Here is a 24,796-nt window from a genome sequence, read left to right as displayed (position 1 = left end):
TTATAAATGTTTAAATACTTACAGGAGGAGATGTCAAAAAAAAGGGACACTTTCTCATTTTTGGTTTTTAGTAGCTTTATTACAATAAAAACAGAAATGCTATATTTGTGAAATTAAATGTCAAAGAGGAAATACAGTTGCATTTACAAGCAATAAGCATTTAAAGTGTTGAAATTAACATTTTAACAGTACATTGTGTAGCACAAACATACAGAATAAAGTATAGTATTTTGCAAGGAGTATATATAAAATAGAAATTTCAAATTATTCAGTACAAAAACCTTCTTTTCCTACCCATGTGATATGTTATTAAATCATATTTTATAACTCATATTTATGTCTTGATTAAATAAAATAATACAATAAAATAACTTAGTATAAGATACGTGAGATAATTATGTTCTAACATGGCTTGACAGATAAATCAGTATTTTGCAGTAATGTGTACAACATTTTTTGTTTTGTTATTGTCACCCTGTATGTCTGTAAATGTTCACTGTAGCTGTGAGAGAAGGTGGGTGCAGTCCCCAAGTCTGTCCAGCTCCTCCAAAACTTCAATCAGCCTCTCAACCCTCTCTGATGGAAGCACAGCCCCTGCGTTGTTCCTGAACTTCTTCCCCAGACTCTCATTGGTCAGTGGGTTGCGCCAGTGACCGTAGAAGGTGTCACAGCGTCCCCTCAGGATGTCTCCCCCAACAAGTGTCACCTGGACTTCGGCATACATGCGGTTGAAATTAGCTGGGTTGTCATGGGGATGCTCCACGTGAACACGGCCCAGCAGAGCGAGCAGGTCAGGGCGCATCATAGCAGCGGGGGTGAAGGACTGCACAGTCACCTCGCCATCCAGGAGAGCGCTGCAAGCATTGAACTGAAAAGAGTGACGTGCCTGGTGCTCAGATTCAGGGAAAGGCCTGTTGATGTATTTTGATTGGGGGACTCTGAGCAGGATCTCCTGAACTTCAGCTGGGGACACAGTGCCATGGTCACCCCCCACAAGAAGCTTATGGACCGAGGCTGCAGCATCTGCCACCCAGTGCATCCCCAGATGTGCGGGGAAGCGCTTGAAACCCATGTCCTGTTCCTCTAGCAGGAACATATGGCCATTATCATCAGGTGACCCCAAAGGCTGCGGCACGTAGTCTTCATAAAAAGCATTGAAGCCGGCTACCCCTGGGATAGCATCAAGGACCAGTGGACTCGCCTCTAGGCCTCGAGAGGCCAGGAGAGCGGCCTCCAGCCCCAAACGTGAGGCATTGCCGATGTGGAGGGGTTTGGACTGAGTGGCAGCATTAGCCATTGGGGCTCCAGACAGAGAGGCAGCAATGGCCAAAGCATGACTGCTGCGGGAGTGATCCAAGGACAAGAGGTGAGCACAGGCTGCTGCACTTCCCATAGTCCCCACCACAGTGGGAGGGTGAAACCTGGTGATGATGAAGACAGATAGTCTTTAGTGAGGGTTGGGTTTACATTTCCATCACTATGGTTATAGCAGAGCTGCGTACAAACAACTTCTCTTTTACACATGCAGAGACAGCTTATTTCAGGTGTGTTAAAGGAAAAAGAATTTTAGTAATTGAAGTATTTGATAAACAAGCAAATAACGTGGTGGGTAATTTGACTTGGTGTAAACACTTGCCAAAAGGAGCCCTCTGTGATATTCTCCTCCACATGGCTAATTGTACGAACACTACCCACAGAGCCTCTGCTGTCCCGGAGATGAACATAATAACACGTCTTTCACAGCTCATTGACACCACTAAAAGACTGCATGTTACACTGCACCGACCTCCTTGTAAACCACACTACAGAGATCAGCAGAGTCAAATATGGATGGGCTTTAGACTCATGTGGATACTCCTTACAAAATATAGAAATAAGGACAGGCTTTATATCCATGAAATGATCACTTACGGAGACCAAGTCCAGTACAAACCCCACAATGTTGCTAATATAACTTAAAGTACCTATTTCTGATATGACTCATGTTCTGAGGTGCTCACCTCTTGGGGATGTTGTGGGCCTCATTAGAGAACCTCATCAGCCGGCCCTGGATCTCTATGCCGACATTGAAAGCCAGCAGGAAGTCCAGGCCACTAGGTTTGCTATTAGCAGGCATCATGTCACTGAGAGCTAACACAGCAGGAAGGACTGCTCCTGAGGGATGAGTGGCAGGGTGCCATGTATCATCAAAGTCCATGGAGTGAGTCTGTGGCAAAAAGGACACATTTAAAAAAAAATCAAATGGAACAATAGCTATCAAGTCCCTAATCCTCACTGTGGCCAATGTATTTAATAGGAAAATCTGAGTCTCTTTAATTGCTATGACAGGGTTGAATCATAGAGGGCAAAGGCTGGCTGCAGAAATGGGCTCGACACCCTGGTGACTTATTTGGGGAACGGAGGCCAACTAGTGTTTGCACACATAATGTTGGAAATTTCTGCAGAAGGGTAATTCCCATTCATTCCTCCTGTGGTTGGCTCTCTAGACTGTTCCATGTTCAGTAGCTGTAGTTTGGTTGCGGTAATGGGTTTATGGATTAGTGCATCCGAAATTGTCTAGCACACATGGGACAATAGTGACACATCTGTTCCACCTATTTATACTCACTGCCACTCCATTAACAAAAGCTGCCAGTGTCGGGGAGAGCCTGGTGCCCTTGCGTCCGTACACAGAGCTGATGTCATCAGGGGCGTACATGTTCTGAGGGGAAGAGAAGCAGACAGGTTAACATAATGAATTGTTTCAAGGATATTTTTATTGCAATGTTTTAGTCAGATATTGTGTCATCATACACACACAGACATATACTGTGAGCTTTACTTTAAATTTAAATTAAATTAAACTCTGGCTCATCACTCTTCAGTTGATGAAAGCTGAATAAGTTTCTTCGTCATATTTCATTAAACATAAAAATCCCCTCTCTGTTCCCGAGTTATATGACTAGATATATTCTAATAATAACCAGTGTTTTTTTTCCCTTTATCACATCTGTCCACACACAACCTTTGCACTGACTTATGACTACTGTTTGTAAAAGGTCAGGTATTAGCTTTCATCTGTCTCTACTTATATCTGATAAGACCTTAATAAAAAGTTATTCCTTCTAATGATTTCTCTCCCCTCGGCTCACCTGGCAGTGCTGCAGGGCCAGTTCAAACACATCTGTCGTGCTGCCAATCAGACCAACTCCAACGCTGTCCAGCACCATCCTTTTACTGCGGTGGAGGACTACAGGGGACAAGTGCTGAGGCTTTACTTCGCTGATGAACCTCCCAAAGCTGGCTGTGACTGTGTCCTCATGGGCTGGGCAGTTAAAGACTGTATTGGGAAAAATTAGCAAAAATAGCGAGAAAGAGAAGGAAAGAAGTCGGGAGTTAGTAAAGGAGAAATTATTAGTTTCTTTGTCTGAATAAGTAGAATTTATGTATGTAACAGCTTACCTTCCACTGCAGATTTATGCAGTCCTCTCACAGTGCTCATTGGTCTAATAGTTTTCTGCAGGACACAGAGTACAGAGAGTCTCAAATCTATTTCAGGTTGTTGGCGCGCTCAGATATTTTCCTTGTCAGACACGGATCTAATTAAATTTTAGTATACATTGGCATCACTGTCATGAATATTGCTCATTCTGTGTGCCTCTGTTGAAAGAGCTATTGTACAGGTGAGGTGGTGTTGTACCAGGTGTGTATGTGTAATCTGCTGTAACATTAGATCTTTCACTAGATTGAATAAATATGCCGTAAAATTACTTAGTAAGGCATACAAAGTGATGTAGATTCATATTAATCTAAGTAAAAATGCCTGCAAAAGTATTCTGAATCTTTACCTGTAGTGTGGAGATCATGGCTTCAGTTTTTCTCAAGTTGTTTTTCTCTTTTCTCTCTCTTTGATACAGCAGGATTGCAGTCATCAGATGGATACTGATGTTGGGTTTGAGTTGTACCTGCCTTATATAGTTACAATGGCTATTGATATTGACTGTGAAGGAACAAGGAAGGGCAGGCTTATTCATAACAAAACCCTAATGAGTTTCCTCAAAGGAGGAATTTCCATGTAGTTGGCTTACATCGTCATCACAACAAACATCCCCACCCTCAAAAAAGGAGGAAGAAATAGTTTTATTTTAAAAGTTTTATTATTGTAGGTAAGTCAATGATGTCATCTCTCACGTTGCAGATTGTAGGTGAGTGTGGGGGAATTTTAATGAACTCCTCCTACACACAGAGTCTTATTTATGATCAACCTTTCATCCACACTCCAGAACAACTCCACACTTCATTTCTCTGAAGAGCTTCACCAGGTAAGACCTTATTTCCAGTGTTACTGATTGTGTTTTGTATGTAAGCTTCAAAATGCAACATAATGAACAGTGAGAAATAACAAGTTTTTTTAAACATTGTCTGAATAATTGCAGTTACAGGAAAGATGTTCTATTGCAGAATAAAATTATTAGAGAATACCAAAATCCCAACTCTTTAAAAAGTGTATCTGACAGTACCTTAGTATGCTGCGCTTGTCTTTTGTGCATATATCAATATGTCAGTTATGGATAAAATGTTTACTTATGCGATACCAACTTATAGTAACTATATTAACTATATATTAACTTATAGTAACTTATATTAACTATAGTCATTAGAGCAGGAACGTTGAATATAGCTACTCTTCTGTGTCTCTTGCTGCTGTTACACTACAACAATGAGTTACCCTACTTATGAGTGGGCAGGGCCAGAGACTCTCAGGTTTATGGGGGTGTTTCAGGAGATAAGACAAAAACGAGCCTGATGGAGAGTTTTCCAACTTTTTAACTTTTCTGACTTTCACTTGAATATATATCCATATATCCATTAATAACATCTAATTTAGTTCATAGGACCAGCAGTCTAATTTTTTTTATCTGTGGTTCACATTTACATTCCTAAAGGTGTTATCATATCTACTTTGTTTTTAATTTAGCTTCAGATTTGTTCTATGGTGTTTTTGTAAAATGCACTGATTAGAGTATTTATCATTCACTAGCCACTAAGAAAACCAAATTGTTCTTTCCAACCACAAACAACATGTCTCTGTCCACTTAACTTGCATTCATATTTTTGCAACATAGTGATACTTATAATACTTTTTTACCTTGGTAAATGTGCTGTAATAAATCAATCAAGATGATTCTGAATTAGTCTTTTTGGTGATATATGTATTTGGTATTGCAATTTATCCATAATGGAAAATGTACCAAGCATATATATTCATAGATAAGTTGTTTGTGTCATTTGTTAAATTACATCCTTTGTTGATTTTTTTTTTCAGCAAAAGTGCTTTTTGACAACATAGAGACTATGACTACATTAGATGGCTTTCCGGCCAGTTTCTATGGCGAGCCGGGAGTTTTAGGCATGTTATCCAATGGGATCAGTGCATTCCTTGTACTTCTACAGAACTTCAGTACAGCACACACTGGCATCGCACCGCAAGGGGTGGAGAACATACTTGCAGGTAAAACTTGTAGATAATCTGCTTTAATAATATAATATAATAAAAAAGTGTAAACTAGTCTTAGTAATTTTAATTTTATGTTTTATTCAGGTGTTCATCTCATCCTGATTGGTGGTATATGCCAACTGTTGGCTGGCCTGCTTTCCTTCCGAAAATACGATCATCTGAGTGGCACTGCCTTCATTGGCTATGCTGCTCTTTGGGGCAGTTATGGTGCCACTCGGATTTACTTTGGTGCAGTAGCTGAAACTCCCACAACAGAAACTAACGTATCAAGCAACATGCTGCTGAATGACACCACAGAGACCCCAGTTTGCTATTTATGTCTGTCCATTAAAGAGTCAGCTGTTGCTGGTCTCGTCCCCTATATCCTTCTGTCCTTTCTCCTCGCCTTTTGCTCTGCCACAGTCAACTACATCATGCCTTTTGTTTTTGGGGCAATCACAGCCACTTTAGTTTTTGAAGCAGTGGTTCTGATGGCAGGTTCTTGGGCTCTGGTGGTCTCTGGGATTTTCGAGTTGCTCATTCTGATCTTCGCCATCTATGGTTCAGCTGCACTGCTTGTCAAAGGTCTGACTCAGCGTCTGGCCCTCAAAGGCTTCGGGACACCCCTCTTCAATGTTCTGTTGCTTGGTACCACCAACTCAGCAAGCACCCAGAGCACTGGCCAAGAGAAGAAGAAAAACACAAAGTATGCAGAGCCAATGGCATTGGGTTTCTTCAGTGACACTGTTGCACCCTTCATCTTCGCCTTCTACAGCTTTGGGTACATGAAGTCCTTTGGCTTGGGTGCTGCATGGGTGTCAATCGTCTCAGTCGCCCAGCTGTTCTCCAGCTACTATGCCCATTTGCGCCAAGATTGCTACCACACTACAAAGTTTGGTCTTCATGCCACATATTGGCTGATCAAGGCTTGGGATGAGTTTGTGGCATCTGCTCTGATTGTGAAGGACAGTGAAGTGACCTCAGGGAGGGAAATGATGGTGGGAGACTGGTTCTTTGTGGTGGCAGCCTTGGTGCTCTGTTGTGGAAGCCTGAACATCGATGTCCTGGAGCTGATCCACAACATGCTCTTCGTCCTGCTGACAGTCTCCACAGTCCCCCAGATCCCTCTCCAGGGATACTACATTTTCTTTGGTGTAGCTTGCTCTCTCTTCTGCGCAACCTCCCTGTATGGTACCTTCTCACGTCTCATCAACACTATAGCAGAGAAGTCTCTCATCCCTGTAGGACCACAGCCTGTCTCCACTCACCAACTGAAGAAGGCTTTGACGTGTGGAAGATCTGAACAGGGAGACCAGGAGGTGTTGCTCCAAATGGACCACACTTCAGACGCCCTGTTCTACCTATCAAATGGGGTTGCAGCTTTCTCGGCTATTCAGGCTGCTGTTTCCAGCACAAACCTCTCCTTCCTTCATCTGACTGTCCCTTGGGTCCTCATCTCTGGAGCTATCATCCAGGCCTATGTCAGCCGGCTGCAAGTCGCAGGAGCAGGCAGATTCGGATCAGTAATCTCATCAATCTATGTGGTAGTATGGGCCACCTGGACCTGGTTTAGGTTTGCAGGTATGTGAGTACAAACATGTGGTTCAATGCAGATTTCTTTCTGACAGATTTACACAAAATTCTAATCACAAGTTTTTAATTTCTAGGTAAACTGCTTCAGTTTTCTACAGAGGCTGCTTACGGTTTTACAGCAGGAGCCATTGCTCTCCTGGTCATTAATGCTTTCCTCATGGTGATTGGTAAGGTTTATCATATTATTTTTAACAGAATAATCATTTTATGTTGGTTTTTTTTTTAGCCATTTGTAATCCTTTCCATTGTTTATGTCAGCTGCCTATAGGAACCTGGTTTTGCTGTTTCTAACAGCAGTCATGGAGGTTGTACTAGTCTGTTTCCTGCTTTCCACCCTTCAGCGACTGCCATACCAGCTAGAAGGTAAGTATAGACAAAGATTCATTCAAAGCACATTTTTAAAAAACATCCACATTGGAATTAAAACATTGTGACAACTTTTTCTTCATAGTGGCCATGCTTGTGCTGCTTTCTATAATTTGTATATATGGAGCTCTGGCGTCAATGTTGAACTGCATCTTCTCACAGAGAGTGTTACCTATGGGCCCTCCCTTCTTAAAGGTAACCAATCAAAAGACTCTTATTATATTTCCTCTTTCATTCTATTGTGATCTGCTGTAAACTAAATATTTTTGTGTTTTCCCTCCCTCTGTGGCCTGTCTTAGGAGAAAATGAAGCAGGAGACTGCTCCAGAGCTACACTGTCCTGAGGCTAACTCTCGACTCACCAGTGGTCTTCTGGAGATCGCTGGCCTGCTGGAGAAAGGCGGAGTATGTGGCATTCCCACAGACACTGTGTATGCCCTGGCTGCATCCTGCAAGAACCCTCAGGCAATAGAGAAAATCTACAACATTAAAGTAAGAATGAAAAGTGTCATGTGAATTAAATCCAATGTCACCATTTTGTGCATGATGTGAAAGTCATTAACCTGTTGTTTATAACCCGTAGGACAGACCAGCGGAGAAGCCCATCTGTATTTGCATTTCTAGTGTGGAGCAGCTGGTGGCAGCCAAACCTCCCTTCAGTCCTCTGCTCTGGGAGTTTATGAGGAACGTGTATCCTGGAGGCATCAGCTGCATAGTGAGCAAAGGAGACTGGCTGTTCAAACTGGGTAAACTAGCCAAAACAGCAGCAATTTTGTTCTTCTTCTAACTTCATTATCTTAGCATAAAAAGATGGCAGTCACCTCATGTTTTAAATGTTTTAATTCATCTTGTGTAGGAGTGGGACCAGCTTATGACCGTGTTGGTACCAACAACAGCATCATGATCCGTGTCCCTGACCACACTGTGACTGGCCACCTATGTGACATCACTGGACCCCTTGCCATTACCTCAGCCAATCCCAGTGGAGAGCCAGACAGCACCCACCACAGCATGGTCGTCAAGTAAGAGTCTTTTCTGACAACTCTACTGTACCAAAGTCCTCATACATGTCTCCTGTTAACTGACACACTTTGTATTGACGTGAGATTTGAAAACTGCTTTTTACAGAAGATTCATCTCAGTGTGTCAGAGTAACAAATGTGTGCTTTATCAGTTTATTACAATATATTCTGACCATCTGTTTTGTCACAGCCGACTAGGAGAGAAGATCCAAGGGGTTCTGTGCGATGGGGATTCTAATGAAGTTGTTGCTTCCACTATAGTCAACTGCCTGAGGATTGATGAAGGTATAATGCAGAATCTTTTCCAGCAGATTGTCTCTGTTTTTGCTTTAACAGACACTTTCTAATTCTTACCTGTCTTCCTCTTTCCACAGGGACAATCACCATTTTGAGAGAAGGCTGTGTCCCTGCAGTAAAAGTCCGACAGATCTTTGACAGAGTGAGAAACATGATGGGTGAATGTTAGAGAGCCAATTTCTCTCCTTCAGAGAGCCTCTTCACTCCTGGTTCCCTATAAGATTAGCTTCTTCAGCTCCCGTATTTTCCTTCCACCATCTCAAGGACACTTTATGAACAATATAAGATTGAGTGAAAGTGGATGTCTGCTAAGCATAGAATTTATTTGACATGAAGAATCTTTGCAAGAACTTTGATATTTAAGTTTGTTTCAAATAATATCGAACAATCTTCATAGAATGACTGTTGTAAAAGGTTAATGATTCTGTAAATATGTATTTATACATTTAAATTATACTGCACACTTATCTGAATTTAAGGGTGCGTCAGAAAACGTATGTACATATGTGTGGACATATGCCCTGTATGTATTTAAGCTCATTGTGCATTCTTGTACTGTTGAATTTTGTGCAAATAAACTTATAAACTCAAACTTATACATTTATTTGACTGATGTTGTGAAACGTTTGTGTCCTAAATTAAAAATATTATAATGATATAGCTGGTACACTAAGTTTCAATATATTTAGTTTTAAAAAATATATATTTCTTAGGGTATTACTGCCTTTATTCAACAGTGGACAATTGAGAGGTGACAGGAAACAAGGGATACGTTTTGGGGGAATGCAACATGCAACACAGGTCCCAGACTGGAACTAAACTGGGATTGTTGAGATCACAGTGTTAATATTATGGTATCCATGTGTTTTGAAGTAGAATGAAGAAATATTTTTTTATGACTGATGGGGCACACCTAGTTCAACATTAATGAAAAAGATTTTTTTTTATACTATGTTACAAATATGAAAATAAGGGCAGAGTGTAGTACATAGTCTGAAGTGCAATAGTACGCACAAACAGCTGCATTCTTTCTATTTACGCAATAATTGATGGGTCCAATCCAATAAAATCTTACTTGCACTAATTGCATGTATGGATATGACATTACAAGATAACAGAAACCTAATGACATGGTGCACTGCACGTGCCACATAGCAAAAAAACCCCATAATGTCTAGTACATACAAGGTTTTACTCAAAATGTGCCAAGACATAACATGATAAATTGATAAAAGACAATTGCATGCAGATTTGTATTTCTTTTTTAATTGCATAAGTCAACAAAATGGCACTGTTTTCACTAACTTTATGTGCAAGCTCTGTTATATGAATTCTGAAAGCTGACATTAGTCCCTTTTTATTCATTTCCAATGTCAACGTGCTCATTATGGTATTATGTTTTATGTTTATTTTACTGTAAGCCAGGCTTCACACTTGGTGCTGCAGAAAGACAGGTCCGACTCAGTTTGTCTCTTTTTTTAAGATGTTTTGGATACATTTTCTGTATTCTGTAAATACATTTGCTCTTTTCAAAAAGCTCAGTTTTGGGGCTTTTTTTCCCAGAAGAATTGCATTTTCAGGGCTATTGTGCTATGTATTAAATTACTCCACATACATCACCTCTCCTCTTTTGTTTGTTGAATTGTGTAGACTACCACGGTGAGAGGTGTGCCAACAAAGCTGAGCAATGCTGGAATTTCCTTGCATACAGTCTTATGAAGATACAATAACTTTCAACAATCAATAGACATCACATAGCTGTCCTATATGTATACTGTATGTCTGTGTATGTGTATATGATGTGAGTATGTATAATATGTGTGAAAAGGCGCCTGGTTATGTATTAATATGGGGGCGCAAACTTGGAAAGATACATAATTTGGGAAGGGGGTCTGTGGGTCCTTCTCCAGAAAAAAAATTGTGATTTAAAACAAATTTCCTGCATTTATACATCATCTAACCTCTTGGATTAAGTCAAGAAACAGCCACCTGCACTAGTCTAGATTAGTTAGATTGAGGGTGCTATGAAAACCAGGAATGCATCAAGAACAGTATATAATTAGGTGGATGAGGACAGGAAATGATTATATTTGAAATTTTATTCATAAAAACATTATGTAACCTAAAATGTCAGTAGGTTGCATTTTCAAGGTTAAACAAAGACAAACAATAAAAGCACAGTGCAGAATAGCCGGATGAGAGATCATTACATGGAGCAATGCGTCATCTTATAAAATAATTCCATCTTAAGTCAGACTGAAACTGAAATGAAATCAGGGTATTTTGCAAAGTGTAAGCAAGTTACTTTCCACTGCTGGACATCTGACTGATGTTAATTCAGATACTTTTGCGCTGTGATGGGTTGGACTGAACCAATTCAAATGGTGGTCTGAAACGATCCGATTTTTTTATTACTTGTTTTTGTCAGTTGCTGAAAATAGAAAAATGATCATTGATATAGGCAGCTTAAATATAATCACTTGATTACGGGGACTGTTAGATAATAAGTTTATTTTTAAAAAGACAAAAAGTGGGGTAGCAAAACCGTAAATTTACTCCCCCTGATTGAATAATGGGGATGCGTTTGCTCCACTTGTACCATTGCTCAGGCGCCTATGTATGTGTGGAAATATGTTTTTATGTAGGTATGCATATCTATACACTGATGTATGTAACGTGTTATTGAAAAGATCATGTGTGCTGAATGGGGTTTGCAATGTTAAACATGTACAGTTGTATATAAACATATAATTATATATATAGATAGATACATATATAGATATAGATATAGATATATACACTGCAAACAATAAAAAAAAACATTGAACCAAATTACCAAGAAAACAATATATTGCCAAAATGTCTAATTACTTTCTGTACTTAATAGAAAATGTAGGCTACAATATACTGTGCCATATCATTGTTTTAATAACAGAAATCATCAAATAATCGTCATTTAATTTCTAAATTTGATCCAAAAATTGGGCTTCGTGCACTTTGACTTTTTTCTGTGAGGTTTGCTTGTACAAGTGTTCAAAGTCAGATTCAACATACTCTCTTAACTTCCTGGACTTGTTGTAAATCATTGGTTTCAGCCTGATGAATCATGAACAGTCACCTGTTCTTGTGGATGTGGTGTTCGTGAGATGTGATCATCAGCATAATCAACATTGGCTCTCTGTTTGTGGGCAAGTTTCACTCACAAAAAAATTCCCAAAGAGTAAAAACACTGCACAACTTCAAGTCCTCCTCTCAGTAGACAAAACATAATATATTAAAAATTTAGGAGTGTCAGCAGTAGGATACCTAAAATAATCAGGAAATATGAATCCAGCTAACACTTAATCAGAGCAGCTCTGCACTGTGACAGAAAAGAAGAGGGAATGATTTGACATGAAATTAGATGCTAAAAAACATATTTCTAAAGCAAAGTGGTCTGTGATGGGAGGTGGTCATGTGACAGTCACAGAGATATTAGAGGAGAGAATATTATAGTCTACAGATGATGTTACACTGTTATCTACAACAAGATGATACTGGACATAGACCTGCAGAGACACAGAGGTAGCTGTCAGAATGAGAGAAGTTTAGCAACAGCTACTGAAATGTAGAAGTTGCTGCAGCAAAATATGCCAATAAAAATGATAAAATCTAAAAAACCTTTTAGTAAATGATGAAAATGAATTAATTTCAGTATCATATTCAAACTCCAAATTAATTCAGATTAGTGCATTATAATTGTAAGTCAAACAAGTGTTTCTACCCAGTGAAGAAAGGCAGATATGATTTATTGATCACATGTACGACACTGGACCACTCATCAATTTCGTTGATACCTAACAACAAATGTTCTTAAATCACTCGTACGTGCATCTTAAGATCTGTTTGTATGAGTGGTTCTGGCACAAGGTCCTATGTGTCATAGTAAGAAAGATTGTTTTCCAGACTTATCTTATCACCTTGATAAATGTAAAGATAAAGAAATATCAGTGATATTTTCTTCTTTGTAAAATAATCAAAACCCTTGTCGTAATTGGAGTACCTCCCTGAAAGCATCTCATAAATGGAGCCACCCATAAGGAAACATATAAGGAAACATTTTTTGGTTTTCCTTCTTGTTACTGGAATAGACTGGAATAGTGATACGTCACTTTGAAAGTAAGTCAACCAAAACAACACATCCATGGGATTTCCCCATTTTTAAGGATAAATATTAGTCTTGTCATGAAATAAGGAAACTGATGCTTATAGAGTAACTCATTAACAGGAAACACTCAGAACGAAAGAGCTTTTAAAACTGTTCAATAAACTTTGGAACAATGAATCATTATTATGGTGACATATTAACCATTGCCCTAGTTTCATTATGACACAAATGACAGATATAGTACTAAGAAAGAACAGCATCATCAACATTTTGAGTTATTTTAAGTGTTATTTTTCCTGCACTTCTTGAAGGGATGTACAGTACAGGCATATCTGACCACACACACTCTCGTGACTCCTCTCTGTTTGGATGTAGAAATGCAGTAAAAAAGATGCTCAATGATGCTGTGGTGGCAGTGAAATCCCTTAGCACTGGTAGACCATTCAAAATACACTGAAATATTTATAAATATTTTTCAAATGCTCACACATTTACACAGAAACACCCAAACACAGTCTGACAAAAGCACTGCTGTGAGATGTGAGTCGGAGGTCCTGGGTGCGGATGTCCTTTCACTCTGCTCCACAGGTTGTTTGTTAGTCACTGTGGTTGACAGTGTGTGCAGAAGAAACACTGTAGTCTTTAGTCCAGACAGCCTGTTTACTCAACTACTCCGCAAAAGAGGAAATAACAAGTTTCTGAAAACTCTGCATTGGTCTGTGTAGCCCGAAGTTCTTCAGCCTGATTTCTGTTAATAGTTTATTTATTTATCAGGTCACATCAATTACATTAAGAGGCAGGAAGGATTTGCAGAAAAACAGATGTATTACAGTGTTTACTGACTAATAGCTTTCTGCAAAAGGCGATAAGGAAAGGTTTTATCACTGTGTTTCTTCTGACAAACATTTCCTTATTCACATTAATGTTGATTATCACCTATCCAGTAACACAAAATGGCGCACAGCAATGGGACACTCACGTGTTTCCTGCATCTCCACAGATCATGTAACCTTAATTCTCACTAAATTGTTGTAAAATGTCAGTTGACCAGGTGCTGGTTGCAGTCCTTACACATGAATCATCACTGATCAACTTCTTTCCCACCACCTAAAGAGTAAACCGATGTAGCATTGCACCACTATAACAACGTTGGATTCACGATGGACCAAAAAAACACCAAAAACAAACAAATACACAAACAAAAAGGATTCAAAATCAAAGCAGAAGTGAGTGACATCATTTGAGGCAAAATATCAGATTATGGGAAGTTTCCTCTAGAGCCACAAAAAGCCTTATAAAACTGTTTTTCACAGATGTAGTAGTGCTCCCCAAGATGTGTAAATACTGTGGATGTTGATATGTAAAATCATAGAGTCCCCCTTTAAAGTCAGTTTCTGAATATTACAGAGTTTAGCAATCATCTATGCTCAGAATCACTACAGCATCGATCTCTCCTGTTCAGAGAATGAAATGAGCAGCCGTGAAATGGATTACCTGAAATTAGATTCCTCATCTGACATTGAGGGGAATCTCTACAGATGCACTGACACCTGCATTGTGGCCATTATGAAACATGGTGTTATAATATTGACCTGACCAAATTAATATATAGTGGATAAGTAATGTACACCAAGGGTTGTAGTGAGGTGCAGATCACTGGAGAGCAGGAAAAAGGTGTTGCACACTCTGGATCCATATGCATTTCTCTTTTATTCATAAAATTGATTTATTTATTAAATAAAAGAGAAATATATAGAGAGCCAGAGTGTGTAACACCTTTTTCCTGCCCTCTGACCTAATCAGTAACCTTAATCCTAATCAACATAATAAATTTTTTTTCAGGGGGCAGTATGTGAAGTGTCAGCATTGGACTGCGAGATAAAGATAAGATGTATATCTTTTTTATCCAAGATGAGGAAGGGCAGATTGTTAATTGATAATAATTAATCTTAACAATTTGAAAGGGTTAGAAGTTCAAATATTCCTTTGAGTATAAACTGAATAAGCATCGTCACAGGGTTTTATTAGAAAAGAAGAGAGAACATAAATAAGGCCTGTAACAGCTGACTGTGAGATTAATTGTGGGGTTTTTGTGTTTTTCTCATGTCCTGTTCATCATTATATGAGCATTATTAGTTTAGAAAGTCTAGCAAAAGGTGATATTCAGACACTGAGTGGTAACAAATGATGGACATTTTATCATGTTTTCTGTAATGAAATTATTGATGTAGGTCTGCAACTCGTATCACAGTGAGGAAACAGCTTGTTGTACTTGAAAGTTAATAAGAGATTTGATTTCCGGTCATCTGAGGCAACTAGCAGTTGGTCAACTGGCATTTTACAATCATAGTAATTGAAAGCTTCTATGGTTCGTACTATGTGTCTTAATATGTGTTAAAATATCACTCTTTTTCAACTAGGCTCTTCTTTGCAAAACTGCTTGATGGCTGTTGCGTTTGCATGAAATTAAATGTTGGATGTAATTTGTTTTTTTTTATGTAAGTATTAAATTATATGCATAAAAATGTGTTTTCATGCAGTTATTTTACTGTCCTCCGTGCTTATCAGTATCAGAAAGGTGTTTTGTAAATGACGTGCTTCACTCCAAAATTCTATTTTCCATTTATCTGTTCTGTGAAGTTTATTGCTCGAAATTATGATTATTTATTATTTGATTATTATTATAAGTTTGATTATAATTATCATTGACACAGCTTTATGCGGTTCCTTATTAACTTACTCTATTCCATGATGTTTTTAGATTATGGTGCAGATTATATAGAGTTACAGAGCAATCAAGTAACTAATGTTGAGCAGCGATCTGTAAATGTTAATGTGAATATGTTTCATTGAATATATTTGATAAATGGTGAGGAAACAAAAACACATAGCCATTAGTATATTAAAATAGCATAGCAACAATTTTATGGAAATAATTTATTGTAATTTTACCTTCAAATTTTACCCACAAATTATCGTCATGTAGTCATATTACAAATAACAGTGCATGAGGATTTGTGAGTTTATAATACATTACATTAGTTTACAATACATTATATTACTATATACATTATTATAATACATTCAGACAAACACACAAACATGATAAAAAAAACAAACATTCGTTTGGCCACAATAAAACACCAGATTAAGAGGTTTCATTTGACAGCTCTTTGTGAACGTCTGATGCAGCAGGCAGCATGTTGAAGCGATGCATTGACTCATTTCTAAGAACTGGACTTTGGTCAGGGGAATCAGTGCACGGTGTCGAGTTTCCATTTCTTCTTTCTGACTCTGATTCTGACGCTGCATTGTCCTCTTCTGAACCTCTGTCTCTTTGTGTATCTGGCAGATTTATATCATATATAAAAGCAGGATTCGTCTGCCCTTGTCTGTGCCGCCTCTGAACCTCCTCAAAGATCTGAAGAACCTTCCAAACAAAAACAGCGAGTATTAGTATGAGCGTACAAAAAATTGAGAGGGTTAACCTAAAATGCAAGGAACAGGAGGGGATATTTATATCACCTTGGATTTAGGAATGAGACCAACTCTGAAGAAACCAATGTTTCCTGTTTCAATCTTTGTGCAGTCAACCACAGTGGATGCAATGTTCTCTGGCGAGGCTCCATCACATAACACCCCGTCCACCTAACCAAGCAAAATACACATATTGTTCACAAAAAGTTCACTGAAAGTATGAACAGCAGTGCCTCTTGGATTTAATAAAACTGAATTATTGTGTTTACCTTGTTGCCCAGCTTGGCATAAACTTGGTTGTGGTGAGTTGTGTCTGCCTCGCCTGTAGGGTTGGCTGAGGTCACAGCAATGGGCCCCACCTTCAACAAAAACAGGTCATTGTGTTCACTATGGGGTTTACTGCCGAAGGTGCGCAGTTATTCATGTCTACAGCCCTTACCAGGTTAATGAGGTGTGTGGCCACAGTGCAGTCTGGGTTCCTGATAGCGATGCTTTGTGGAGTCCCTATGTGTTTGGCAGCTTCTCCTAAACCAAAGGTGTCCATCCATGGGCCTGTGTGAGACAAGAAACCCATATGACCCTTCATGCACCATCAGGCAACCAGGCACAAACATGCAAACATCCACAAACACACACCTACCTCTGGGTATGACCATGCTGATGGAGGAGGGCCACGCAGCCTCCATGAAGTCCAGGAGCAGAGGGCTCAGCAGATGTCGGACCGGCTCCAGCTGCTTGATGGAAGAGATCCACAGGGACATGGGTCGGTCCTGCGCCTGCTTCTTCACCCTGAAGTCAAACACAAAAATTAGAGAGTAATGAGACGGAACTGATAAGCGAATTCAGACCAGGGCACACTCACGAAAAAAAGACACTTACTTGTAAGCTTTGACAACTGCATCTGGCCTGTTGCAAGCTGCCACCAGCACATAGACAGTGTCTGTAGGCATTCCACATATGCCACCATTTTTCATGATTTCTGCAGAGGAGAAGAGAGGAGAAGAAAAATCAAGTATGCAAACAACTGTATTTTAATATTCACATCAATTTCTTTTATGCATTCTTACCTGCAATCTGTTGGACAGATGAAGCCTTGCGGGCTGGCACATGAGGACAGATATCTGCCCCTCCTCCAACCCCACTCAGCTTCACTAAAGGTTTTCCTAAGGGGATCTGGGGGGTCTGGAAGGTGCTGTTGAAAATGTGAGCCAAAAAACAATAAAAACTAACAAGGCCAAAGATGATGGTGACTCCTATGTCATAACCATAAGGCAGTGCACCTACTGCATCCAGCAGGAAGCTAATGAGGATGAGCTGGAAGGTGAATGCATAGACAAACCAGGCAACATTTAGAAACAGTGCCGCCACTGTCACTAAACAGTTAAACAGCATGAAGCAGATGATCCCGACGGCCACATTAAAGCCTCTGGTATCACCGTACAGACCTCCGTATCGTGTCAACCCCCACACAGTCCACATCACCCCGTAGACTATAAAAACTGTGCTCTCAAAGGTTTTACCCCGAGAGAAAGCAACCGAGCCGCAGAGCAGCTGAAGTGCCCCACCAGCCACCACCACCCAGGGCAGTACCAGCACAGACAGAGGATTTCTGTCACCAATTGTGGCTGTGACAGCAAAAGCAGCCAGTACACTGCAGGCGTAGCCTAACACTTCTGCATCTGCATATTTGGAGTAGCCCAGGTGAGGTGCATGGAGCTCTTTATCATGGGCTCTGAGAGTGAGACCCCGCGTCCTGGTTACTAAAGCCTTGAAATAGCCCTGCCCTGTGGGAATCATTTTAGTGGAGACCATATTGAATGCGGTAATTAAAAGCATGATGGCAGAGGCTACAAATATAGCTGCCTGTACTCCCTGAGTGCCTCCTTGGAAGAAGCCTCGAGGCTGGGCTGCAATGGCAATACAATACGCTGAAAAGAACAACTGGTAGAACCCCTCCAGCAAACTCTTCTGACAACTAAACAGAGCCAGGATGAAGAAAAGCACAGAGAAGACAACAGGGAAGGGAACAGGGGAGAAAGGCTCCACTTTGTAGAATGATAGGAGAGCACTGTAGCCCTCTGCAAATCTCAGGAGAGCAGTGAAGCCGTAAAAAGTAGCAGCTAGTGTGTCCATGGCTCGGTAGAAGAGGACACACATGCCAAGCTGGAAGACTCCAGCTGTCCACAGCCAGGGGACGTGACCGACAAAGAGCTGAGGGACCACACCTAACAGAGGACAGGCTAACACAGAGGCCGACAGTAAGTTCATCACCAGACCCACTGACACTGCATCACTACACTCCTGCTTCTGCCCTGTTTTCAGCTCATCTTTTCTCTTCAGGCCAGTTCCTGGAGGTTCCACTTTACCATGAGTGACAATGGACAGCAGACGTCCAAAACCAAAATAAACACCCACCAGACAGACAAGGAGGTAGTTAGCAGCTGTGGCAGACTGGCCGAAACCTGAAGCTGACAGACCGGCAATTTGATGGGCACAAGCTAAGCTAATGCAGACAGCTATGAGACACAGAACTACTTTCTTTACCACAAGTGCCACATTGCCTATGAGGAGCAGGGCTAATGTAAAAGCTGCCAGGCCGGGGATCAAAGAGGATCTTAGCTCTGTGGGCTTTAGCACCCCCTGCCCTGCCAGGATGTACACCAGGCCTGAACCACACCACAGAGCAGAGATAGTCAGACACACAGAGGAAAACAGCTGGGCGTGGGACAAACTGCGACGGATACCTGAGAGGTAAACAGTTAACAGGGAGCAAATTAAGTTTTTTCATGCATAAATACAAATCTCTAATTAATAAAAATTGACAAATTTTTAAAATTAGTGATGACCAAACTCAAAACAAACCTGCATAAGCTAAGAGGGCAGCGATGATGAGGAGCAGAATCCCCAGTGCAGTATAGGGGATGAAGCCTTTTTCAGGAGAGCTGGCATAGTTGTTCACCAAAAGCAGGAGGGAACCTAAAGGTCAAAACAAAACTCACTAATGAGAGCCACCTACTGGCAACTGACCAAAACAAACTCATGTCACAAACAGTATCTTAACATTTTGATCAAAATATGATTTTACCGAATGGCAACAGCAAGTGGCTGCTTGAAAGTGACTGAGAAATGTCCCTGTTTTAATGTCCTTAATGCCATGCAGGTAATTATGAACCTAATAATTAAATATCTGCAGCAGTATGTTTTGTTTTAATAATGGAGTTGGTGTCTGATATCAGTGTAGGCTGCTTAAGTTTTAAAGTTTTAGTTTCTGCAGCTCAAAACTTAATGTCACTTTATTTTCAGCATATATTACCATGACATGTAAATAATAAATAAAGAATAAAAGATAAAAATAACACCAGAGGGTTTCAGTTTTTTAGGTTTCAAAACTAACACGTTTTTTGAAGTTTTAAGCCTAAATAGGATGATAATTTACTTTTTTAGCATACATTTATTTTACATTCATACTAATATGTAATAATAACTTTTAATAACTGCACAAAGTAGGCTTATGAATGTTTGTAATTGACACATTAAATCACAGCTTACCGGCAGAGATGCCCAACATGCCCACGGACATATGCAGCGACTGTAGTTGTGCCATGGCAGGAATGAAACTGCAGATGTGACGATGCGCTTTAAATACAGCCGTCTGTGTGACGTAAGCATGCAGAAGAAACCTGAGAAAAAGCCTCACCTCGCTGGGAAAAACACATATTAGTCACTCCTCTCTATAAGCAGGGGTATAATGTAATCACTATAAAAATAAACACATGACCTATTATATTTTAACATTTTTTCTGCGACAGTTTAAAAAAAATTATAAATACTAATGTTTTAATCGTCTACTATTCGTTTTTAGCGTTATTATGCACGTACAAAAGCTACTAATCTAATTTATAGTTGAAACCTGTAAAATTTAAATAACAAGTGATTTCCAGGAATATGTTTTTGCCTCCAACTCTGCGGTGTAATACAGTGGGCGGCATGCGTAGGAATATGAAGGTTCTACGGTTGAGAAAATGTAGTGCCAAAGGAAAGGGCTGTCTGACGGCAAGGCAAAGCTGTGAAATTATTCTAAATATAGCCTACATTTAAAATAATTTTGATGTTTTTCTTTTTTTTTAGGTCGGCCGTGTTTAGGTGGCTAAAATACGCTTTGCTGCTGGTCCCGTCCACAGCAGTACATTGCTTAGCTTCCGTGCAGGCGTCACACCGTATTTTGAGACCCATCAGATTTTGTGACCTGCAGTGATGGACGAAGTACTCAGATCCTCCACTTAAGTAAAAGTATCAATACCACAATGTAAAAATACTTAATTACAAGTAAAAATCCTACATCCTCATCATACAACATCATAAATCCGTAAAGTACTAAAGTAAAAGTGCTAATTTTGCAGAAAATCGGGCCAATCTGCAAAATTATTACTTTTGCTTTAGTAATCTAGCTGTTAATACCTCTATACTTTTACTTAACCAGGATTTTAAATGAGGGATTTTACTTACAAGTATTCTTTATTTATTTGTTTGTTTAGTCATAAGTTATTCATAAATTATGTTTTTATCTGTCAAAATATTATTTAAAAAAGTACCTTTTGAACATTTTCAAAACATATTGCAAAATTTTAATATTCTCAACTTTGAATGAAAGATTGCAAAAAAACTAATCATGTTGTTTAAATGGGTCATCGTTATCATATCGGTCCCATTGTTCATTGAAAACAAAGTTATCTGAGAGGTATGACTCATTATTTTATGTCCATCACTATACAGTCTGTGATTTTAATCCAGCCGATTTCCTGGTTCCTTGAACATGCATGATGTCAGCCTTTTGGACAACAGGCTGTGGGAGGAGACAGGAGAGGCAGGCGGGACTATAAAGTGTCTGCCTCAGGAGTTCAGCCCGTACACTTCTACTGAACAGCAGGATCACACACAGTGAAGAGCCAGGCCACCTACATATATACCTGTCCAAGGTGAGTGAATCTATCCACACTGTCTCTACCTCTCCTATCTAACATTTACCAACACCATTGCTTTATATGTTTGGAAGAAACATGTTAAACATAGACGATACTCTTAGGATGAACTGCAAAGTAGCACAGCAAAATGCATGACGGAAATGCTTTATATGTGTCTGATACATATTGATCTTCATGTACAGCATTTATTCATATCAGCAGGGTTTGCTCAGCAAACTCCAACCTCTTCCTGTTAGTTCTCTATAGTCAACAGTGTTACCTGGCAGCAGCAGCACTCCTGAGACTCCTCTGTCACCTGGCTTTGTGAATTATTCATGTGTAATGTGAAACTCAAATGCAGCTGATATGAGACAGGAAAAACAAACAGGAGACCGACATTTTATGATGTGAAACTAGGGAAGCGCGATGAAGTCTGTCGTGTCAATATCTTTAGTTCTAGGTTATACATATGTGCTTTGTGTGTCTGTTTTACAGGAACCATGGTGAAGCGTGTTGCAGTTATTCTCTCCGGCTGTGGAGTCTATGATGGCACAGAGGTCCACGAGGCCTCCGCTGTCCTCGTCCATCTGAGTCGTGCCGGAGCAGAAGTAAGGCCACGTCTGCAGGACAAAAAAACCAAGTGACCATGTTACAGTATAGTTGTCTTATGTCATGGCAGACAGGATTTACTCCAGTTCACACTTTGCTCTACTTTTCTTTCCATTTTTCATTAAAAGAACTGTTGTAACCCTGACCCACTGAGATACGGTTAACAGCTTTGGAAAGACTGACACATTACAATACTACAGAGCTACAGAGGCTGTTGGTCCATCCATCTGATGTGTAATGTTTATTTATCTGTTGTTTATTTCCCTCCTGATGCTCCTCAGGTGAAGATGTTTGCTCCAAATGTAGCTCAGATGCATGTTGTAAACCACTGTGAGGGGAAACCTACAGAGGAGAAAAGAAACGTCCTGCAAGAAAGTGCCCGTATTGCCCGGGGTGACGTGACTGATCTGGCCAAGTTGGATGTTTCAGCATTTGATGCTGCCATCATCCCAGGTGAGACTGAGTCAGTTGTACATAGGGTATAATATTTTACATTTAGCACTTTTATATTTCTTTTTTCACCTTCACTTTTGAGATATGCTACATGCTACTTGAATGTGTTCTTGTTTAGGGGGTTTTGGTGTGGCCAAGAACCTGAGTGACTGGGCAGTGAAGAATAAGGACTGCACCGTCCAGCCACAACTGGAGAAGATCATCAAGGCTTTCCACAAAGCCGGAAAGCCGCTGGGCATGTGTTGCATCTCCCCCGTCCTTGCTGCCAAAGTCCTGCCTGGCTGCGAGCTCACTGTGGGACAGGACAAAGAGTGTGAAAAGTGCGTGAACACATGATTATTTTTCATCATCAGATGTCAGTGGATACTGAAATGTGCAACCTAAGGTTCTAACATTCTCTCTCTTGTCCTCTTCAGGTGGCCATATGCCCAGACAGCCGGGGCTGTAAAGACGATGGGCTGCAAACATGTGAATACAGATGTGGAGCAAGCTCACGTTGATGTCAAAAATAAGCTGGTCACCACCAGTGCCTTCATGTGCAATGCTCCCATTCATAAAGTTTTTGATGGAGTAGGTGCCATGGTGAGAGAGACACTTGGCTTAAGTCACTAAAGACTATTTGTATGTATTGACTTAAAACCCAATTCTCTGTGATTTTCTATACAAGCATTGGGTTTAATATCAAGTTACACCACTTATATCAGAGCATTCATCTAATGTTATATGTATAATGTGTTGTTTTGAGATTTTCAATAAAAGTTGCACTGCAAATTACACATTTGCAATCATTTATCTTTATTATAATAAAACAATGGTAATCACAAAATATCTACAACCTTAATGGTAACACTTTACAATACAGTGTGCAAACTTTTGCAAAGGAACGAGTGAGGAACAAATCAAGAATGGCCTGATAATTGATTAATTGTTAATAAGTACTTCCCTAATAACTCCTAATGGAGGACTATGCAATAGATAATGATGAGTTACTAGAGAACAGACTGGGAGATGCTATATTAATGAATCATTAGGTACTGATCAGTTCATTAATATCTGTGAGTAGATCATACTGACCACTTTCTTCATGAGTTGGGGATAATTAACTCTGATGCAGCTGCTGAGCGGCAAAAAAATAGTAATGACTCATTCATTATTAATTAGTTAAACATTAGTTACTCTATCTTTGCACCCAGAGCCTGAAAGTGGGTGTCTCACGCCAGATTCATGAAAATTGGAAACCCTGATATCATTCTTTTTTGAAAACATCTACAGTATGACTGGACAGCTTTCAGTGGCAAGAAAACCAAACTGTTGTATTTGACAATTTTAGAGTTTGCTTGTCCAGAGATAAATAAATACAGATGGGGACAGGTGATACACAACTGTATATTGTTGCACTTTTTAACAGTTTCATTGTAACAGAAAACATACATGGCTTAGACAAACCAATTAAAATGAACGGCAACAAACCATAATGATGCATTATTATCACTGAATCTCAACACAAATCATGTGGATCTCGTAAATGGGGCCAAGTGTTTCGTGGTGCAGCATTAGAGAAACAAAACTGAGGCATCAATGGTAGCCTATAGAGACATGATTACATTGTTTTCCAAATAAAAATGGTGATTCACATCTTCAAAAACAATAGTTTACAATCTATTCATTATTACATGTTTAACGGTAGAGTTGGTTTGTGTAGATCTATCTGTAATTCAGGAATCATTTTGCCCATTATTATATCTGTGGGCTACTGGGTGTTTGTTGGTAAACCTGGTTAGGAGTGGTTCTAAATGTGGGCACATTCACAAGCACAAGAACAAATTGATCAATTGGATTATATGTGTAGAAATGAGTGTATTCATGATTTAAGCACAAAACTGTGAACCTACCATCTCAGAGACTGATGAATTTTGATATAAATCAAACGTCCCCCTCCACAGTGGTAGTATAATCAGTGTTCCAAAGTTAGATGTGTTAACCTCTTAAAGACTGAACCAGGATTATGGTGGTAACAACATGCTGCTTTTGCCTGATGTACAAGATATAAACCAATGTATTGAATGGGTTGTATGTTATGTATCTGAATTGTAAGGTTAATTTTACAGTTTTTGTCTTCAATGGTTAAAACAGAGCAGATTCAGTATTCAGATAGATAAAATTACTTCTGATGAATAGCCTGTGGGGGGAGCACTTAGTCTTTGCCTCAGTCATTAACTTGAGAGCTCGACACACACCAGTCGCCGCTAAGTTTTTTTTTTTTTTTTTTTTTTTTAACTCAAACTGTGTCTTCACTTTTCAGAGATGAAACACAGGCAGAAGCATTAATCTCAGTCTCAGACGTCCTCTAGGGCACAGGACCCTCCGCCCAAAGCTGTTCAGCTTGTTTTATAATA

The 24,796-nt window shown here is 39.6% G+C and overlaps 4 protein-coding genes across 4 annotated transcripts; 2 read left to right on the top strand and 2 right to left on the bottom strand.

Annotated features, from left to right (window-relative positions):
* Positions 1–71: 71 nt before the first annotated feature.
* irg1l (immunoresponsive gene 1, like) lies at positions 72–3,985 on the bottom strand. The gene is made up of 6 exons (XM_067598986.1): positions 3,828–3,985; positions 3,442–3,496; positions 3,132–3,319; positions 2,609–2,701; positions 2,001–2,206; positions 72–1,421 (listed from the first exon to the last, which is right to left on the bottom strand). The coding sequence occupies exons 1-6, from the start codon at positions 3,909–3,911 to the stop codon at positions 494–496; spliced, it is 1,554 nt and encodes a 517-aa protein (XP_067455087.1). The 5' UTR covers positions 3,912–3,985; the 3' UTR covers positions 72–493.
* A 220-nt stretch (positions 3,986–4,205) lies between these two features.
* On the top strand, positions 4,206–9,349 carry si:ch211-153b23.3 (uncharacterized). The gene is made up of 11 exons (XM_067598985.1): positions 4,206–4,301; positions 5,306–5,491; positions 5,582–7,057; positions 7,144–7,236; positions 7,328–7,432; positions 7,521–7,630; positions 7,735–7,926; positions 8,018–8,180; positions 8,291–8,456; positions 8,647–8,741; positions 8,831–9,349. Exons 2-11 carry the CDS (start codon positions 5,335–5,337, stop codon positions 8,920–8,922), a joined length of 2,649 nt encoding a protein of 882 aa, XP_067455086.1. The 5' UTR covers positions 4,206–4,301; positions 5,306–5,334; the 3' UTR covers positions 8,923–9,349.
* A 6,474-nt stretch (positions 9,350–15,823) lies between these two features.
* Positions 15,824–20,144, bottom strand: LOC137189233 (uncharacterized). Its single transcript, XM_067598983.1, has 9 exons — positions 19,927–20,144; positions 19,240–19,353; positions 17,445–19,121; positions 17,257–17,356; positions 17,018–17,166; positions 16,817–16,929; positions 16,647–16,736; positions 16,426–16,548; positions 15,824–16,330 (listed from the first exon to the last, which is right to left on the bottom strand). The coding sequence occupies exons 1-9, from the start codon at positions 19,979–19,981 to the stop codon at positions 16,049–16,051; spliced, it is 2,703 nt and encodes a 900-aa protein (XP_067455084.1). The 5' UTR covers positions 19,982–20,144; the 3' UTR covers positions 15,824–16,048.
* A 1,060-nt stretch (positions 20,145–21,204) lies between these two features.
* On the top strand, positions 21,205–23,176 carry LOC137189234 (glutamine amidotransferase-like class 1 domain-containing protein 3, mitochondrial). The gene is made up of 5 exons (XM_067598984.1): positions 21,205–21,353; positions 21,834–21,946; positions 22,229–22,400; positions 22,519–22,720; positions 22,817–23,176. The coding sequence occupies exons 2-5, from the start codon at positions 21,839–21,841 to the stop codon at positions 23,010–23,012; spliced, it is 678 nt and encodes a 225-aa protein (XP_067455085.1). The 5' UTR covers positions 21,205–21,353; positions 21,834–21,838; the 3' UTR covers positions 23,013–23,176.
* Positions 23,177–24,796: the final 1,620 nt, after the last annotated feature.

The sequence above is a fragment of the Thunnus thynnus genome, chromosome 9 (genome assembly GCF_963924715.1).
Source record: "Thunnus thynnus chromosome 9, fThuThy2.1, whole genome shotgun sequence".
In the NCBI taxonomy this organism is placed as follows: Eukaryota; Metazoa; Chordata; class Actinopteri; order Scombriformes; family Scombridae; genus Thunnus; species Thunnus thynnus.
This window is presented reverse-complemented; position numbering and strand designations above follow the sequence as displayed.

What these genes read in the sequence shown, in the direction of transcription:
- LOC137189233 (XM_067598983.1), bottom strand. Translation starts at nt 19,981, where the DNA reads ATGGCACAACTACAGTCGCTGCATATGTCCGTGGGCATGTTGGGCATC. An exon ending in TGCCCTCTTAGCTTATGCAG is followed by an intron (nt 19,122 to 19,239) that starts GTTTGTTTTGAG and finishes TTTACCTCTCAG; the next exon opens with GTATCCGTCGCAGTTTGTCC. An exon ending in GCAGTTGTCAAAGCTTACAA is followed by an intron (nt 17,167 to 17,256) that starts GTAAGTGTCTTT and finishes GTTTGACTTCAG; the next exon opens with GGTGAAGAAGCAGGCGCAGG.
- si:ch211-153b23.3 (XM_067598985.1), top strand. Translation starts at nt 5,335, where the DNA reads ATGACTACATTAGATGGCTTTCCGGCCAGTTTCTATGGCGAGCCGGGA. An exon ending in ACTGCCATACCAGCTAGAAG is followed by an intron (nt 7,433 to 7,520) that starts GTAAGTATAGAC and finishes TTTTCTTCATAG; the next exon opens with TGGCCATGCTTGTGCTGCTT. An exon ending in CACCACAGCATGGTCGTCAA is followed by an intron (nt 8,457 to 8,646) that starts GTAAGAGTCTTT and finishes GTTTTGTCACAG; the next exon opens with CCGACTAGGAGAGAAGATCC.
- LOC137189234 (XM_067598984.1), top strand. Translation starts at nt 21,839, where the DNA reads ATGGTGAAGCGTGTTGCAGTTATTCTCTCCGGCTGTGGAGTCTATGAT. An exon ending in TGAGTCGTGCCGGAGCAGAA is followed by an intron (nt 21,947 to 22,228) that starts GTAAGGCCACGT and finishes GATGCTCCTCAG; the next exon opens with GTGAAGATGTTTGCTCCAAA. An exon ending in TGATGCTGCCATCATCCCAG is followed by an intron (nt 22,401 to 22,518) that starts GTGAGACTGAGT and finishes GTTCTTGTTTAG; the next exon opens with GGGGTTTTGGTGTGGCCAAG.
- irg1l (XM_067598986.1), bottom strand. Translation starts at nt 3,911, where the DNA reads ATGACTGCAATCCTGCTGTATCAAAGAGAGAGAAAAGAGAAAAACAAC. An exon ending in CCATGATCTCCACACTACAG is followed by an intron (nt 3,497 to 3,827) that starts GTAAAGATTCAG and finishes TGTGTCCTGCAG; the next exon opens with AAAACTATTAGACCAATGAG. An exon ending in CTTTTGTTAATGGAGTGGCA is followed by an intron (nt 2,207 to 2,608) that starts GTGAGTATAAAT and finishes TTTTTGCCACAG; the next exon opens with ACTCACTCCATGGACTTTGA.